We start from the raw sequence: 19,022 nt of genomic DNA on the forward strand, positions 1-19,022 counted from the left end.
TCATGGTCCCTTCAGAGAGTTGATGTGGGCACAGAGTTTGAGGGCGGGTCCTAGTTTGATGTTCATCGCTGTCATCAGGTGGTCCTCTGTCAGCAATAGGAGGGCTTGGCCGTCAATCTCGTGGGAACGGAACTCCTCTGATATGTCCCGCCCACCTAGAGGAGGAAGAGGGTGGAGAGAGAGGTGGGAGAATGAAGAGAGTGTGGGGAGAGGAACAGGAAGGTGGAAAGAGAGGAGTTTAGGGCCAGGAGATGTGACCTGAGCAGGAAAAACTACTGGCCCCAGTGATATTGTATAAGATATACTGTATATAAACTCAACAAAAAAAGGAACGGCCCTTTTTCAGGACCCTGTCTTTCAAAGATAATTCGTAAAAATCCAAATAACTTCACAGATCGTCCTTGTAAAGTGTTTAAGCACTGTTTCCCATGCTTGTTCAATGAACCGTAAACAATTAATTAACATGCACCTGTGGAACGGTCGTTAAGACACTAACAGCTTACAGACGGTAGGCAATTAAGGTCACAGTTATGAAAACTTAGGACACTAAAGAGGCCTTTCTACTGACTCTGAAAAACACCAAAAGAAAGATGCCCAGGGTCCCTGCTCATCTGCGTGAACGTGCCTTAGGCATGCTGCAAGGAGACATGAGGACTGCAGATGTGGCCAGGGCAATACATTTCAATGTCTGTACTGTGAGACGCCTAAGACAGCGCTACAGGGAGACAGGACGGACAGCTGATCGTCCTCGCAGTGGCAGACCACGTGTAACAACACCTGCACAGGATCGGTACATCCGAACATCACACCTGCGGGACAGGTACAGGATGGCAACAACAACTGCCCAAGTTACACCAGGAACGCACAATCCCTCCATCAGTGCTCAGACTGTCCGCAATAGGCTGAGAGAGGCTGGACTGAGGGCTTGTAGGCCTGTTGTAAGGCAGGTCCTCACCAGACATCACAGGCAACAACGTCGCCTATGGGCACAAACCCACCGTCGCTGGATCAAACAGGACTGGCAAAAAGTGCTCTTCACTGAGGAGTTGCGGTTTTGTCTCAACGGGGTGATGGTCAGATTTGCGTTTATAGTCAAAGGAATGAGCGTTACACAGAGGCCTGTACTCTGGAGCGAGATCGATTTGGAGGTGGAGGGTCTGGGGTGGTGTGTCACAGCATCATCGGACTGAGCTTGTTGTCATTGCAGGCAATCTCAACGCTGTGCGTTACAGGGAAGACATCCTCCTCCCTCATGTGGTACCCTTCCTGCAGGCTCATCCTAACATGACCCTCCAGCATGACAATTTCACCAGCCATACTGCTCGTTCTGTGCGTGATTTCCTGCAAGGCAGGAATGTCAGTGTTCTGCCATGGCCAGCGAAGAGCCCGGATCTCAATCCCATTGAGCACCTCTGGGACCTTTTGGATCGGAGGGTGAGGGCGAGGGCCATTCCCCCCTGAAATGTCCGGGAACTTGCAGGTGCCTTGGTGGAAGAGTGGGGTAACATCTCACAGCAAGAACTGGCAATCTGGTGCAGTCCACGAGGAGGAGATGCACTGCAGTACTTAATGCAGCTGGTGGCCACACCAGATACTGACTGTTACTTTTGATTTTGACCCCCCCTTTGTTCAGGGACACATTATTCCATTTCTGTTCGTCATGTCTGTGGAACTTGTTCAGTTTATGTCTCAGTTGTTGAATCTTATGTTCATACAAATATTTACACATGTTAAGTTTGCTGAAAATAAACACAGTTGACAGTGAGAGGACGCTTCTTTTTTTGCTGAGTTTACATCCATTACAGTATTGGTTACAGCAGCTTTAAGTCCCATGGTAGGACAAATTCATGATACCTGGTAGAGAGTTAATGTAGGAGCAGACTTGACCCACGCTCCACTGTGTTGGATTGTCACTACATTCTCGTCCTCCTGTGGTCTGTTCACCAGAGGATATGAATGTGTCTTTCCTCTGTCTTCCCTGCTCCCTCTCTCTCTCCTGTACCCTCTCCCTCTCTTCCTGCCGGCGCAGCCTGGTGATCATAGGGACAGGGGGCTCATCCTCAGCCTCCTCTTCCCCTTCTCCCCTCAATGTTCTCTGGGTCTCCTCAGAGCCGTACGGCCCCTGCACCTGCAGTGGAAAAACCAGCATGACTACAATCAGACATTTACCTATGGAATATTCTGAATGATAACAGTTTGGGGTTTCATACTGTAAGTAGACCAGAGAATTGCAAAGTTGTTCATATCAATTCTGTCTGTCTGATTGACCTAGCCTGGTTTCAGATTTGTTGTCCCCCATGATGAAATTGGGGAACTGTCTCATTCATTTGTGCGTTAGTCACACGCGATATCTCAGACAGCACTGGCGCGATTTTGACAAATGGGGTGAATGATGCGTCGTGCCATAGAGATCCGGCAGTGGCAAAATTGATTGTCCCAAGACGGGAGCTATAGTTAATAACAGAAATGTCAAGGCGGGGCGCTTCATCATTCGTGGAGGACGACACGTTTACTGTTGCCTGGTTTGTGTTGTTTTGCAAACTGTCTTGTCGTGATTGGCATTGACCATAGGATAGTTTGCTAGATATGCTAAATCTGGGACCAGGCTATGACATCTGACCTGTCTGAGGAGGAAGTGTTCTCTGGTGCCCCCGTTGACCCTCCCCGAGGGACGTCCTCTACGGCCCATCGGCCTGTGGCCCCAACGACTGGCCTTGTCCACCTTCAACACGCTCAGACGCTTTGTACAGCTCACATTGAACCTGACCGGAGGGGGGAGGGGACAGAAAGAGAGAGCGAGAGAGAGAGAGATGAGATCTGTAGATAAAAAGTTTCTGGAGTTTAGCCATTCAGGGGAGATATTCCACAGAACACCATAATGTTCAAAACATTCCAGTTGGGGTGTCTAGATTCCCCTGGATCCTGGAAGAGAACATTTACATATGGCTTTTGACAACAAGTCCACAAGTCGGCTTGAGGAGCTTAATCTGCCTCGGGAATAATGTTCCAAAATTCAGATTTTTCAAGGAATACAGGTTCCTGGAATCAGGAGTGAATAACCAGGAACTACAGGAATCTTCCAACTGCGATATCTGGAAACCCCAGAAATGTTGCAACCCTACAGGACTCACCTCTTGACACAGGTCATGGAGCAGAATCGTTTGGATCGGAGGAAGGTGTGAACGTAGCCTCTCTTCCCACAGAACTCACACTGCAGCACGTCTACCAGGCTCTCAGCAGCAGGTTCTATAGTACAGCAGGAGATGCAGCAGGAGATACAAGCTGTTAGACAGACACACAGACAGATGGACAGACACACACAGACACACCGGAACTGACCGTCCTGGGTGGGGGTATCATCCATGTCTGAGTCATTGTCTGGCTGCTCAGCATCCATCAGGCTCTCCTCTGGCACTCGATCCCCATTGGTTCTCATCTCAGACACTCGATCCCCATTGGTTCTCAATTCTGGAGCTGAATCCTTATTGGTTCTCATCTCAGGTGTTGGATCCCCATTGGTTCTCACCTCCCGGGCTTCAGGAAGCGTGGCCTGCTGGTCCGCCCCCAAAGAGGAACGGCCCATCTGAAGCAGGAACACACCACTGTATCACTGGATCACATACAGTACACAACATTTACCACTATAGAGGGCTGAACATAATGGTAACTAATCAACTACCAGTGGGAGACTGCTTGTTCAAGAGGACATTTTGTATCTGCGAGGTTGTTGGTTCTTGATGCAGTGCTCTCACAGTGAGGGAGGTGTGACTGGGACTAAGCTACTCTCCCAGCTAGCACATTTGGTTTCTTGGAAGATGTGGGAACGTATGTTTTTGGTTTCTCATTGTTTCCGGGAATGAAGCCATACATTTCTTGACCTGTAAAACTGAACATTTTTTAAACGTTCTGACACTGGAAATGTAAACTTGTTGGTTGCAGAGGTTCTGAGAATGATTTACTATGGTTCCCTGAACGTTACCCTGGAGGTTTTATTTATTTATTTTATTAACGTTCTGTGAACGGAAATTATACATTATTTGATTTTTGAATAACTTCCTTAACTTTTACTGAATGTTTCAACAAGACTTTTTATAACACTGCTAGCTTATTTTGGTTAAACTTTTTTGAACTCCAAGCACAGGTAGGACACATGGAAATTAATTTCCTTAGGCATTAATCACATTTCTATTTTAGGGGCTCTCGAGTGGCGCAGTCTAAGGCACTACAGACCGTGGTTTGATTCGAGGCTGTATCACAACCGACTTTGATTGGGAGTCCCATAGGGCGGCGCACAATTAGCCCAGCATCGTCTGGGGTAGGCCGTCATTGTAAATAAGAATTTGTTCTTAACTGACTTGCCTAGTTAAATAAAGGTTCAATAAAATTTCAAAAAAATAATAACATTTTGTTCTCTATCCATGGATTTAGCCTGCTAGAGCTGCAACTCTCTTTCCTTCCTCTCGCACTTTATCAGCTCAGTTTAATAAAATAGCTTAAATAATGGCTTTTCTGCTGCTTCCCTCACTCGGATCGGACCGGGTCTTGATCCAACCAGGTCTGTATGAAACGGGATTAGTTGTCCTTGGGACCATTCGGAACGGGTCTCTTTATATTTTTTGTATAAATTAATGCATATCGGGTCCGGGTGGGAAAGCCCCAGGTCCATTTCGGAACTGGTCCATCTTTTTGGAATACCTCTAGCTAGCCTGACATGTTTTTTTTACACTTACAAAGCTGTTCATTTTAGTCTATTCAAACAGACAACATTTCAAAGGAAACAAAGACTCATTAAGATCAGGTGTTAGTTGGCACGGCCAACACACCTGAACACAAATAATAAGATAGAGGATAGAGAGAGTTTTGCTGATACTAAGAACGGAATGTATATGTTTTTAAAACTTCTTAGGGCTAGGCCCCTTTTTTTCCTCAATTTCCGCTTGAATGACGTGCCCAAAGTAAACTGACTGTTGCTCAGGCCCTGAAGCCAGGACATGCATATAATTGGTACCATTGGAAAGAAAACACTTTCAAGTTTGTAGAAATGCTACAATAATGTAGGAGAATATAACAATAGATACCGTAGGAGAAAATCCAAAGAAAAACCAACCAGATTTTTTTTTTTTGAGAGCCCATGCTCTTACAATGGAAAGTATAGGGGCATATTGAATTCTAGCAATTTGGATGCAATTTCTATGGCTTCCACAGGGTGTCAGCAGTCTATGTTCAAGGTTTCAGGCTTGTAACTTCCAAAACGAATAATAAATATGAGTTTTAGTACAGGGACACAGTCTTGGAAATTAATGTATGAACGCGCGATGAAGACAGAACGCACCTGCTAAAATCGGTTACCTATTGAACATACTTCTTTCCGTAAGAAATAATATAGTTTGATTACATTTTAGGCTACCTGAGGAGTAAATAGAAACATTTTGACTTGTTGAAACAAAGTTTAGGGGTAGATTTTTGGATTCCTTTCTTTGCATGTTGAACGAGTGGATTACTCAAATCGATGGCGCCAACTAAACTGACTTTTTGGGTTATAAAGAAGGATTTTATCTAACAAAACGACACTACATGTTATAGCTGGGACCCTTTGGATGACTAATCAGAGGAAGATTTTTAATCGCTATTTGTGAATTTATGAAACCTGTGCCAGCGGAAAAATATTTTGATGTGGTACGCCGTCCTCAAACAATCACATGGCATGCTTTCGCTCTAATGGCTACTGTAAATCGGGCAGTGCAGTTAGATTAACAAAAATTTGAGCTTTCAACCGATATAAGACACTTGTATGTACCTAAATGTTTAATATCCATAATTTGTATGAATATTTATTTATTTAAATTCCGCGCCCTCCGCTAGCGGGACGCCTAGACCTAAAGTTTTTAAATAACATTCTTAGAACGTTACTCAAGTTTTCTTGTGGTTTTTATGGAAAATGTTCTTAACGTTCTCAGAACAATTTGAGAACATGCAAAATAACCAAAGGACAACCACGCTCTCACCAAGCTCTAAGAAACAAATGGTTCTCAGAACATTATGTGCTAGCTGGGCTCAGTCGCAGGGCTGACTCCAGGCATAAGTGACATAAGGTACTCAGTCGAACTTTAAAACGTACATTTTTCTCTCCACTGTCAAGTTTTTGCCTGCTTGTTGGGGGGCCCCCCCATCCAAATCTCGCTTAGGTCCCCCAAAAGGCTAGAGCTGACACTGGCCTCAGTGCCTTTGGTGACAATTAACGAGACCAGTGCCTGTGTACACTGTGGAGCTTGGTTAACACACCCACCAGTGAACATACCGGAGGGAACGGCTGCAGGGCCTCTCTGACGACGAACCCCTCTATGATGTGTGTGAGGATGAGAGGTCTAGCTCTCTCAGGGCTCCCTGGTAGGGTGGCTGAGGCTGAGGGGGATTGGCCGGGGCTTCTTACCGCGGCCGAGGGCAGGAGTGGAGGAGGGGAGCAGCTGGTGTAAGAGGAGGGGTCTTGAGACGAGTGGGTAACGGAGCAGCTGGACGGAGGGACGCAGGGGAAATCCAACCTGCCTGGAGGATGGAGCCAAGCAAAGAGAGAGAGGCAGTTACTGTATGTCAGGGTTAGATTTAGTATAAAAATAGTAAATAGTGTAAAAGGTAAAGTTAAGTAATGAAAAACACTAAATGCTATTGTGCCGTGTACCTGTGCAGTTCTCTGTATAGGCGAGCTGTATGTCTTTACAGAGTCTGTCTGAACCAGCCGCTGGAGAGAGTGTGGGTGGAGGGGTCGTCCTCTCCTCTCTCATCTCCTCTCTACTCTCTGGGGTCTGGGTGCGTACGGTGGCTGGAAGCATCTTCAGGTCCACAGCTACAGTCTGGGGTGGGGAGAAATTATGGAACGTCTGGGATAGATTCTGGAACGTTTGGGGGGGGTGATGGTTCTGAAAAGGCATCTGGACCGGAGCCTCTGCCACAGGCATCTCCTCCGACACCTGAACCCCAGTGGACTGCACTGCCAGGGCCTGGACTGAGCGCAGGGACAACCTCTGGAGGGAGGCCGGTGGAGACTGGAGCAGCCTGGGGAGAGAGGCCTGGGAGATGGGGCCAAGACGCAGGGTAGGGGGCTTGGGCTGGCGGTGGAGCTGGGGCTGGAGCAGGCTGGGACACAGAAGAGGTGGAGGGGCTAATGATGAGGATACTACCACTGTCTGCTGGGGAGGGGGTGGGGTGGGCAGCTCACAGGAAGAGGAGAGGACTGGAAGGCCATCCCCAGGCTGGGATTGGACAGTGGTGGTGGTGTGGGTGGGAGTGGCCAGGGGCTGGAGGGTAAGAGGGAAGAGAGAGGGGGAAGTGTCTTGGGGTGCGAGGCGCAGTGCGATAGGGTGCAGCTGCCGGTGGGATCCTGCTGTGGTCTGCTGGATGATGAGCTGGTGGGGTGCCCCCTTATGGCTCGGAGGACAGTGCAGCTGGTGCCTGACCACAGCATGGGACTGGACAGGAGTGTACGACGCTGAAATAGAACCACATTATTACACCTGAAGGTGGTCTAAACCTGCACTAGGTTGGAACAAAATGTACGACACTGGAGTTGAAATAAAACCATGTTAACAGACTTAAGTGATTGAGACATTGATATGTGTTGTAAACCTCCTCTGGGCTGGAACAAAAGCCTACCTCAGGATCAGTGTTATTTAAGAACACTGATATGAACCAACAGAGCACAAAAGATGAGACCATGCCATGGTGACTGACTTACCAGGCGCGATAAGCTGGTTTGCTGATGTTAGCCTGGTGATGTCAGCCAGCCGAGGCTTAGCTCCAGAGGCTTCTGTGGAGGGGTCAGACTGCTGACTGGACCTCAGGGGACAGATGGACATCTTGGGCAGAGAGGAGACCAGCGTCTGGGGCTGGGTGGAGAATGGCTTCAACAGGACACTCTGGGCAGGGGCCAAAGCCCCTGGGAGATGGGCCTGCACAGCGAGGCTGTGTACCTGAGAGAGGAGAGGTATTATTATAGACGTAAATCTAACATCCAATGTCTCTTAGAAAGTGCTTGATATCAAAAAATATAATGTGGATATCATGTTGTGTCCCACTGGGTTCCATACTGGGGCACTACTGTCTGTACCTGATATATATTTAGGTAATTGCAACTTGATCATGTCGAGCAATGACCTACCAAGTCAAGTCAGATACACTCCACTTAGCAGACACCTTTATCCAGAGCGACTTGTGCATAGGCTCACATTTTTTGTATAAAAATGATTTGTCCTACAGGGATATAAATAACATGTCAGCAGGAGTTTGCTGTCCTCCGATGACAACCTAGTTAGCTTGCCAGGTATGTAAAACCTGGCAATGCTCAACCTTTCACCTTTGACCTTTGCCCCTGGTGTCGGTTGCTGACCTGTGAAGTGGAGAGTTGAGAGGAGCTGCAGCAGACAGAAGGCAGGTCCGACTGGACTGCTGCCACCGTGGCCGCAGGGGTCAGAATCAACTTACAGAGACAGAAGAGAGAAAAGAGAACGCGACAGAAGAGAGAGAAGACAGAGAAGCAAGAGAAAAGACAAAGAAGCAAGGGAAAAGACAAAGAGGAAAGAGAAAAGATAATAGAGTAGAAAAAAGTTAGTGGAGAATATCAGTGGAAAAGGAGACAGAGAACTTGGCATGCTTACTTATTTTTACTTCCCATGGTCTTTGGGCAAGTAGATAGTTTATCATACGCTACAAAGCTGTTACAATAAGAGAGAGAAGGTAGGTACCATCTGGGTGCGAAGGTACATCTGGGCTTGGTTACAGGAAGCAGAGCAATTCCCCAGGAGCATGGCCTGCTGGGTAATAGTGCCTGTGGTGGAGCTGGAACTCTGAGAATGACCAATCAGCTGGCCTGTTACTGGAGAGGCTGGGAGGGTGATCTGGAGACAGACAGAATTGCAGTGGTCTTACTAGGCATTGGTAGTCTTGGTAGTCTTGATACCAGAGTGCTCAACTTACAGAGGTACCAGTTGACTGGGGCACCGTGCTGTTGGCAGCAGAGGGTAAGGAGGGGGACTGTCTGCTACTGTAAGGCTGTTGCTGCTGCAGCGCAGCTGTCTGCAGGATGATGTGTTGCTGCTGGGCCGCGTACATCTGCTGCAGGTACTGAGCTGCCATGGTCTGGGGCCTGCTGTGGATGGCCTGCTGGATCACCTAGAGAGGGAGACAGCAGAGAAACAATAGTCATATTGTGTAGCTGGGAACGGTTCGGTAACTACTACGCTCCCAGAACTAATGGCTCAGCTTTATCTCAGCACGTGCATGATCAGGGTTCGATACCAGGAATGCTGAAAGACCCAGGTTTGGTCAAGATAACACTCTTCCCAGCTAGCATATTTGGTTCCTTGGAAGTTGTGGGAACTTATTTTTTGGGTTTCCCAAAAAGCACTCTGGTATCAAGACTACCAAGACTACCAATGCCTAGTAAGACCACTGCAATTCTGTCTGTCTCCAAGTTCTGGCCTGGTTTAGATCTTATCTAGTTTGTCTCTGTGAATGGTTTGTCCTCTGACAAATCAACTGTACATTTCGGTGTTCCTCAAGGTTCCGTTTTAGGACCACTATTGTTTTCACTATATATTTTACCTCTTGGGGATGTCATTCGAAAACATAATGTTAACTTTAACTGCTATGCGGAAGACACACAGCTGTACATTTCAATGAAACATGGTGAAGCCCCAAAATTGCCCTAGCTGGAAGCCTGTGTTTCAGACATAAGGAAGTGGATGGCTGCAAACTTTCTACTCTTAAACTCGGACAAAACAGAGATGCTTGTTCTAGGTCCCAAGAAACAAAGAGATCTTCTGTTGAATCTGATAATTAATCTTGATGGTTGTAAAGTTGTCTCAAATAAAACTGTGAAGGACCTCGGCGTTACTCTGGACCCTGATCTCTCTTTTGACGAACATATCAAGACTGTTTCAAGGACAGCTTTTTTCCATCTACGTAACATTGCAAAAATCAGAAACTTTCTGTCCAAAAATGATGCAGAAGAATTAATCAATGCTTTTGTTACTTCTAGGTTAGACTACTGCAATACACTACTTTCAGGCTCCCCGGATAAAGCACTAAATAAACTTCAGTTAGAGCTAAATACGGCTGCTAGAATCCTGACTAGAACCCAAAAATTTGATCATATTACTCCAGTGCTAGCCTCCCTACACTGGCTTCCTGTTAAGGCAAGGGCTGATTTCAAGGTTTTACTGCTAACCTACAAACCATTACATGGGCTTGCTCCTACCTATCTTTCTAATTTGGTCCTGCCGTATATACCTACACGTACGCTACGGTCACAAGACGCAGGCCTCCTAATTGTCCCTAGAATTTCTAAGCAAAACGCTGGAGGCAGGGCTTTCTCCTATAGAGCTCCATTTTTATGGAATGGTCTGCCTACCCATGTGAGAGACGCAGACTCGGTCTCAACTTTTAAGTCTTTACTGAAGACTCATCTCTTCAGTGGGTCATATGATTGAGTGTAGTCTGGCCCAGGAGTGTGAAGGTGAACAGAAAGGCTCTGGAGCAACGAACCGCCCTTGCTGTCTCTGCCTGGCCGGTTCCCCTCTCTCCACTGGGATTCTCTGCCTCTAAACCTATTACAGGGGCTGAGTCACTGGCTTACTGGTGCTCTTTCATGCCGTCCCTAGGAGGGGTGCGTCACTTGAGTGGGTTGAGTCACTGACGTGATCTTCCTGTCTGGGTTGGCACCCCCCCTTGGGTTGTGCCGTGGCGGAGATCTTTGTGGGCTATACTCGGCCTTGTCTCAGGATGGTAAGTTGGTGGTTGAAGATAATCCCTCTAGTGGTGTGGGGGCTGTGCTTTGGCAAAGTGAGTGGGGTTATATCCTTCCTGTTTGGCCCTGTCCGGGGGTATCATCGGATGGGGCCACAGTGTCTCCTGACCCCTCCTGTCTCAGCCTCTAGTATTTATGCTGCAGTAGTTTATGTGTCGGGGGGCTAGGGTCAGTTTGTTATATCTGGAGTACTTCTCCTGTCTTATCCGGTGTCCTGTGTGAATTTAAGTATGCTCTCTCTAATTCTCTCTTTCTCTCTTTCTTTCTCTCTCTCTCGGAGGACCTCAGCCCTAGGACCATGCCTCAGGACTACCTGGCATGATGACTCCTTGCTGTCTCCAGTCCATCTGGCCGTGCTGCTGCTCCAGTTTCAACTGTTCTGCCTGCGGCTATGGAACTCTGACCTGTTCACCGGACGTCCTACCTGTCCCAGACCTGCTGTTTTCAACTCTCTAGAGACCGCAGGAGCGGTAGAGATACTCTTAATGATCGGCTATGAAAAGCCAACTGACATTTACTCCTGAGGTGCTGACTTGCTGCGCCCTCGACAACTACTGTGATTATTATTATTTGACCATGCTGGTCATTTATGAACATTTGAACATCTTGGCTATGTTCTGTTATAATCTCCACTCGGCACAGCCAGAAGAGGACTGGCCACCTCTCATAGAGTTCCTCTCTAGGTTTCTTCCTAGGTTTTGGCCTTTCTAGGGGGTTTTTCCTAGCCACCGTGCTTCTACAGCTGCATTGCTTGCTGTTTGGGGTTTTAGGCTGGGTTTCTGTACAGCACTTTGAGATATCAGCTGATGTAAGAAGGGCTTTATAAATACATTTGATTTGATATGTTTTCTGACTGGTAAAACGTAATTTTTAAAAAACGTTTCTGAGAACGGAATTGAAGCTTTCGCCTGTTCTGGGAACATACATTTTTAGGTTGCGGTGAGGTTCTGAGAATGTTCTCCTGGGAGGTTTTATTCATGTTCTGAGAATAGAAATTATATGTTATTTGAAGCTAATTAAATAACGTTCTGAGAATATGTTTCAATAAGACTTCTAATAACACTGCTAGCTTAGTTTGGGTTAATAGTTTTGAAGCACAGATAGGACACATGGAAATTCACTTGCTTAGGCATTAATCATGCAAACACATTTCTTTTTAATTGTGGCACGGCGTCAGTGAGATTCTAACCTATTACCTTCTGTTCTCTATCTATGGAATTAGTCCACTGAGCCACCAGGATGGAGCTAGCATTAGAGGTCTTTACGGATCCACCTGTACCCGAATACCCGAGACCTGAGCAGGTTCAGATCCAGAATTCGAAATAATGTCATGCGTCTGGGTCAGATCTGATATGATTGTCACGGGTATGTGTAATTTTAACTGACCTTTCCGGTAGGAACAGTACAGATCCGAACGCGACAGCAGCAATAGAGAGAGAAATGTTATAATTTATGCTGCTGCTCGTGCTTTTCACGAGAGTGGAGCGTTGCTCGTGTAGCTTGTTGTTGTTGTTGGCCAATCATAAGTCATCATAGCGGCAATAGGCTAAGTTAGGAGATATCTAATCCTCCCTGGTCCCTGTGTCACTCGCTCACAGTATGGCCCCACCCCCGCCTGCTTGAGCGGCACCTCTCTCTCCCTCCTCTCACGCTTTATCAGCTCCGGCTAATAAAGTAGCTTAAAAAAAATGACTTTTCGCTGCTTCCCTCACTCGGATCTGACCGGTCTGGATTCAACCAGGTCTATACGGAATGGGATTAGTTGTGCTTGGGTCCATTCGGAACGGGTCTCTATATTTAAAAAATGTATTTAAGCTTATCGAGTCCGGATTGGAAAAGCCCCAGGGTCCAGTTTGGAACTGGTCCAACCTTTTGGACCTGTGAAGACCTCTAGCTAGCATGCCTTTTTTTTTTTTACTCCTACATAGCTGTTAATGTTAGTCCATTCAAACAGACCCCATTTCAAAGGAAACAAACACCCATTAAGATCAGGTGTGGCCAATGAGTGGGCGTGGCCAACACATCTGAACACATTTAACAAGAGAGAGGATAGAGAGAGTTTGACACTGAGAACAGTGTTTATGCTTTTAAAACATTAGAACGTTCTTTGAACATTAATGTTTTCTTGTGGTTTTAATGGAACGTTTTCTTAATGTTTTGAGAACATGACTTGAAATAGAACCATGAAGAAACCTTTAGAAAGCATTATGCTGAAGTACTGAAATTCCCACAGAAGAACGTTGTTTCTTAACATTCTCTGAACGTTCTGAGAACATGACTTTAAATAGAACCATGAGGAAACCTGAAGGAAACGTTATGCTGAAGTACTGAAATTCCCACCTAAGAAACATATGGTTCTCAGAACGTTATGTGCTAGCTGGGTATCCTGCACCATTCCCAGACCTTTGTGGGAACGGTGTATGCAAAATAACCATAGGACAACCACTCTCACCATGCTCTAAGAAACATATGGTTCTCAGAACATTACAGTATGTGCTAGCTGGATTATGCTTAGAAAACTAGCCTTTGCTTTACATACAGATATGGCTTCATTTTACATTTTATTCCACTCCTTGCCACTCCTGTCATTTGCCAAATATCATTAATGAGCTTGAGGAGATCAGAGGATTGGATCCTGATTCGATAACCTTCACAGGTATCATCCAATGTTTATGCAAATTAGACTAATAGGTCAAATTAACTGTTTTCTTTGGTCCCGCCTGGAAAACGATACCGGAGCATCGGCTCTCTAAGACAGCTTCTACCCCCAAGCCATGACTGCTCAATAGCCATAAGACTGATAAATAGTTAATGAAATGGTTACTCGGACTATCTGCATTGACCCTCTATGAACACTCACAAGACTATATACAGTATACACACTATATACATTCTCACACACACTACACTGACACTCACACAAAACCCACACACATACAGTACATATGCACACACACGTATACTGACACAACACACACAAATACATGGACACACAAATACACACACACGTTCACACATCATATGCTGCTGCTACTCTGTTCTTTCTTCTTACTCTTACTATTATCTATCCTGATGCCTAGTCTCTTTACTCTGACGTTATGTACAGTTGAAGTCGGAAGTTATCATACACCTTAACCAAATACATTTAAACTCAGTTTTTCATAATTCCTGACATTTAATCCTAGTAAAAATTCTCTGTCTTAGGTCAGTTAGGATCACCACTTTATTTTAAGAATGTGAAATGTCAGAATAATAGTAGAGAGAATGATTTATTTCAGCTTTTATTTCTTTCATCACATTCCCAGTGGGTCAGAAGTTTACATACACTCAATTAGGATTTGGTAGCATTGCCTTTAAATTGTTTAACTTGGGTCAAACGTTTTGGGTAGCCTTCCACAAGCTTCCCACAATAAGTTTGTCCCACTCCTCCTGACAGAGCTGTGTAACTGAGTCAGGTTTGTAGGCCTCCTTGCTCGCATATGCTTTTTCAGTTCTCTCACTCCAATACCTTGACTTTGTTGTCCTTAAGCCATTTTGCCACAACTTTGGAAGTATGCTTGGGGTCATTGTCCATTTGGAAGACCCATTTGCGACCACGCTTTAACTTCCTGACTGATGTCTTGAGATGTTGCTTCAATATATCCACATACATTTCCTGCCCCTATTTTGTGAAGTGCACCAGTCCCTCCTGCAGCAAAGCACACCCACAACAAGAAGTGTGGCTTCTTCCTTGCTGAGTGGAAGAAGGTTAACCTTTCAGGTTATGTTGATATAGGACTCGTTTAACTGTGGATATAGATACTTTTGTACCTGTTTCCTGCAGCATCTTCACAAGGTCCTTTGCTGGTGTTCTGGGTTCTGATTTGCACTTTTCGCAACAAAGTATGTTCATCTCTAGGAGACAGAACGCATCTCCTTCCTGAGCGGTATGACGGCTGTGTGGTCCCATGGTGTTTATACTTGTGTACTATTGTTTGTACAGATGAACGTGATACCTTCAGGCGTTTGGAAATTTCTCCCAAGGACAAACCAGACTTGTGGAGGTCTACATTCTTTTTCTGAGGTCTTGGCTGATTTCTTTTGATTTTCCCATAATGTCAAGCAAAGAGGCACTGAGTTTGAAGGTAGGCCTTGAAATACATCCACAGGTACACCTCCAATTGACTCAAATTATGTCAATGAGCCTATCAGAAGCCTCTAAAGCCATGACATCATTTTCTGGAATTTTCCAAGCTGTTTAAAGGCACAGTCAACTTTGTGTACGTAGACTTTTGACCCACTGGAATTGTGATACAGTGAATTATAAGTGAAATAATCTGTCTGTAAACAGTTGTTGGAAAAATGACTTGTGTCATGCACACAGTAGATGTCCTAACCGACTTGCCAAAACTACTGTTTGTTAAACAAAACATTTTTTTAGTGGTTGAAAAACGAGTTTGAATCACTCCTACCTAAGTGTATGTAAACTTCCGACATCAACTGTACATATCTACCACAAATACCTTGTACCCCTGCACATTGATCTGGTACTGGTACTCCCTGTATACATCTTCATTCTTGTTTTTTATTCCTCTTTCATTACTATTTATCATGTGTTTTTTTTTTACTCAGCATCGTTGGGAAGGGCTCGTAAGCAAGCATTTCACAGAAAAGTCATTGTATTCAGCATTTGTGACAAATGCAATTTGATTTGATTTTGAACATCGCCAAATGTGTCCGTTTCTTTAAATGTGCAATTAGAAAGTATAGTCTCTAGGCCTATTTAATGAAACCCTAGTGCTGTTGACGTAGGCAACAGATCACAACAGCTCAGTACATCACTGGGGCCAAGCTTCCTGCCATCCAGGACCTCTATACCAGGCGGTGTCAGAAGAAGGCCCTAAAAATTTCCTGGAGCGCCAAGTCTAGGTCCAAGAGGCTTCTAAACAGCTTCTACCCCCAAGCCATAAGACTCCTGAATGTCTAATCAAATGGCTACCCTTTTACACTCTGTTATTATCTATGCATAGTCACTTTAATAAACCTACCTTCATATACAAATTATCTCAATTTCTTCGACTCACCGGTGCCCCCGTACATTGACTCTGCACCGGTACCCCCTCTATATAGCCTCGCTATTGTTATTTTACTGCTGCTCTTGTTTGTTACTTTTATTTCTTATTCTTATTTTTTTCTGTTTGTTTTTTTAAACGGCATTGCTGGTTAAGGGCTTGTAAGTAAGCATTTCACTGTTGTATTCAAGGCATGTGACAAATACAATTTGATTTGATTTGACAAAGCAGGGAATCCCCAATTTCCCACTGAGCTCCTTTTTGGAAATGGCGAGTTCACTTTCTTATCCATGACGTTAGTGACCAACCGCGCTGTTCAGCGTTGGAGCCCAGCAGCTCACATCTGCAGGATGGGGGGCCTTTTCATTAGGAGGGGCCTCTAACGTGGATCGCTAAAATAATGATTATGATCAATTACATTTCCTCAATTTATATATATATAAGACCTATGGGGACACCTACTGTATACATTTGGCAGCCAAACACGAGTGATCACTGTAGCCTTTTATCGTCTAGACATGATTAAATATCCACCAGGCTTCCGTCATCGACTCAACTGAATTAAAAAAAGAATTACAGGGGACAGTTTGGAAAAACAATTTTTTCTTTTCTTCTCTGTAATAAAGTCGAATCTGGGATAACAATGACATAACCAAAGTGTCTAGTAATACTATAGCTCTCTCTCTCGCCCCCCTTCAAGCATTCCTTGTAAATTCATTTGATAGGCTACATTATTTTAGCATTATGCTATAATGTAGCCTAGGCCTACTTTCCGATGGACTATAGCCAAGATTTGAAGGTGAGCCTTGGTTTTGAATACGTTTTTAAGAAAGTAGAAATGTTAGTGTGTGTCTGAGGTGCACTGGTGGCTTTGATTGATGCACAGCAAAATCAATGGTGTACATTTAACTTGGAAAGTGTAAAATGTTCACAATTTTCAGTAAACATTTGAGTCCCACTGTACCGGTTTAAAAATAACACCTTTGAAAGTGTTAAAGATTTAACTCTGTTGTGGTGTTCCCCATTTAATATAAAGTGTAAAATGTACGCTATTTTCAGTGTAGGCCGACTAAAATAACACTATTTGATAGTGTTGAAGATTTAACTCTGTTGCCGTGTTCCCCATTCAACTCTTAAAGTGATCAAATGAACTTGATTGAGATGTTTGCATATCTCTACTGTAGAGTAATACGCAACACCTACAGTGTCACGCTGGTATAATGGATCGGGAGACAGGCGCAGGAATGCGTAATATATATATATATTTTTCTTTATCCAAATTACAGCGTGCCATGTAAAGGCAAAGGGGACGGAGACCGACTAAACAAACACGTATACAAAACACAGGGTTGAAACCCAAACAAAAGAGCGAGGAGTACCTCTAATAAATACACGGGACGAGACCCGAAAACACAAGCGCACACTGATCCAACACGGGACGAGACCCGTAATCATCTATGCACAATACAAGCGGCACGAAAGCCAAAACAACAAGGCACAGGTACTCACACGACCAACGGACATTGGAACAATAATCGACACCCCAATGGTGAAACAAAGGGCGCATTTCTACAAATACAATCAGTGAGGAATTGGAACCATGTATGCCACAGAATGAGCAACAGTACCTGAGGGATCTGTGACATACAGTGTAAAACACAACACTTAATTTAGAGTAAACTGGACTCACTCTGCTTAGTGCTGACGCTGTTAAACTTTTCTCAGTGTAAGAAATTAACACCTGTAGTGATACAGTAAATCATTTTTGGGTGTTGTTTAAAAACGATGGTGTAAAGCCTAATTTGCCTTTTCTTTTCAAGGAAATTTCAATATGAGACATCATTAGGATATCCAAAAGTTCGAATTTTTATTCACCCGCTGCCTGCATTCAGAATGACCATCAGGGTTAGGAAAGTTGATAACAAGACTACCTAAACCATTTAACCTGGAAAAACCATTTCAGTAACAGGTGCTAACTGTTACTCTAACTAACTGATTTGATTAGTTTAGAAAAATATATGTTATTTGTCTTAGTGTAGCATATGATTAATCAATCAATGTACATGCAAAAACACAGATACTATAAACAATCATTACAAAATCTACTTGCAGTAGTGCATTCTGGGAAATATGATAATGTCAGGTGGTTTTGTTGGGCTGTTTTACTCTCCAAAGTGTAAAACAATAACTCTGGTTATTAACACCAACACTAGGGGGTTATTTTAGACCACTGGGTGTTAATTTCACTCTTACAGCGTGAATTTAACTCCTGAATCAACACTAGAAATGTTATACCAAAAAAATCAACACTGGTCAATTTGCTGTGTAGGTCCTTTTAGGGTTTGTTTGTTTTTCCTAAAGTAGCCTGTCTGGACTCCATCTCTTAATAAGAGAGGAGGGACAAATAATAGAACTGAAATGAGCATTACAACATTTTACAAACGTAGGCCTAAGCAAGTCATGATGATCAGCATATGTGCGAGGAACGACGAGAGGTGGCAGGTTTGCATTTCTTTCCTCTCATTAATGGGATGCAACTGAAGCAAACTTGGCTCGATTGAATCGTGTAGGCAAATATTTCCCATATCATTATTTCTCTCTCTCATTATGGAGTCCTCTAGACGCTTTGAACAACATGATCTTCATTGACACTGCCTTCTCACGAGAGAATGATCGCAGCAGGTCAGAAGGGTGTTGTTGTTTGTCGTTCTTATTGCACCAAATTTGCAAGCACATAAATGTTGTAATGGAAAATATTTGTGTTGTTTTCAACTACCGATCAGCAACTGTAGTAAATCCAGCTGCATATCTCTTTGACAAATGACAGGAGTGGCAAGTAATGAAATGTTAGCTAAAACTGAAAAACGTCATTATTTGAAGTTCAACACACACATTGACACTGTCCCCTCTGGCGCCCTCCCTGTCCCCTCTCTCACCTGAACCGCCTGGCTCTCTGTAGGGGCGGTGCCAAGAGAAGTGGGTGGGGCCTGACTGCTTGTGGGCGTGGTGCTGTCTGTTGTCGTCATGGCGATGACCACTGAAGCGGCGACGTTGTTGTTGGCAACTGTTGTAACTGCTTTGGTGTTAGAGGTGACAGTGACAGTAGCAGCAGTCCCATTGGTCTCACTCTCTCCTCCTCCCTCTGTCTTTTCAGGGCTCTGCCTGTCCATCAT

At 44.6% G+C, this 19,022-nt stretch overlaps 1 protein-coding gene across 1 annotated transcript; it reads right to left on the bottom strand.

The window, feature by feature from the left end:
• phc3 (polyhomeotic homolog 3 (Drosophila)) lies at positions 1–19,022 on the bottom strand. The gene is given in 12 exon segments (XM_038964207.1): positions 1–155; positions 1,855–2,128; positions 2,621–2,762; positions 3,132–3,246; positions 3,340–3,583; positions 6,299–6,543; positions 6,677–7,483; positions 7,730–7,964; positions 8,348–8,470; positions 8,736–8,957; positions 8,992–9,162; positions 18,786–19,022. Coding segments are annotated over 12 exon segments (2,970 nt in total).

The sequence above is a fragment of the Salvelinus namaycush genome, chromosome 25 (genome assembly GCF_016432855.1).
Source record: "Salvelinus namaycush isolate Seneca chromosome 25, SaNama_1.0, whole genome shotgun sequence".
NCBI classification, from domain to species: domain Eukaryota; kingdom Metazoa; phylum Chordata; class Actinopteri; order Salmoniformes; family Salmonidae; genus Salvelinus; species Salvelinus namaycush.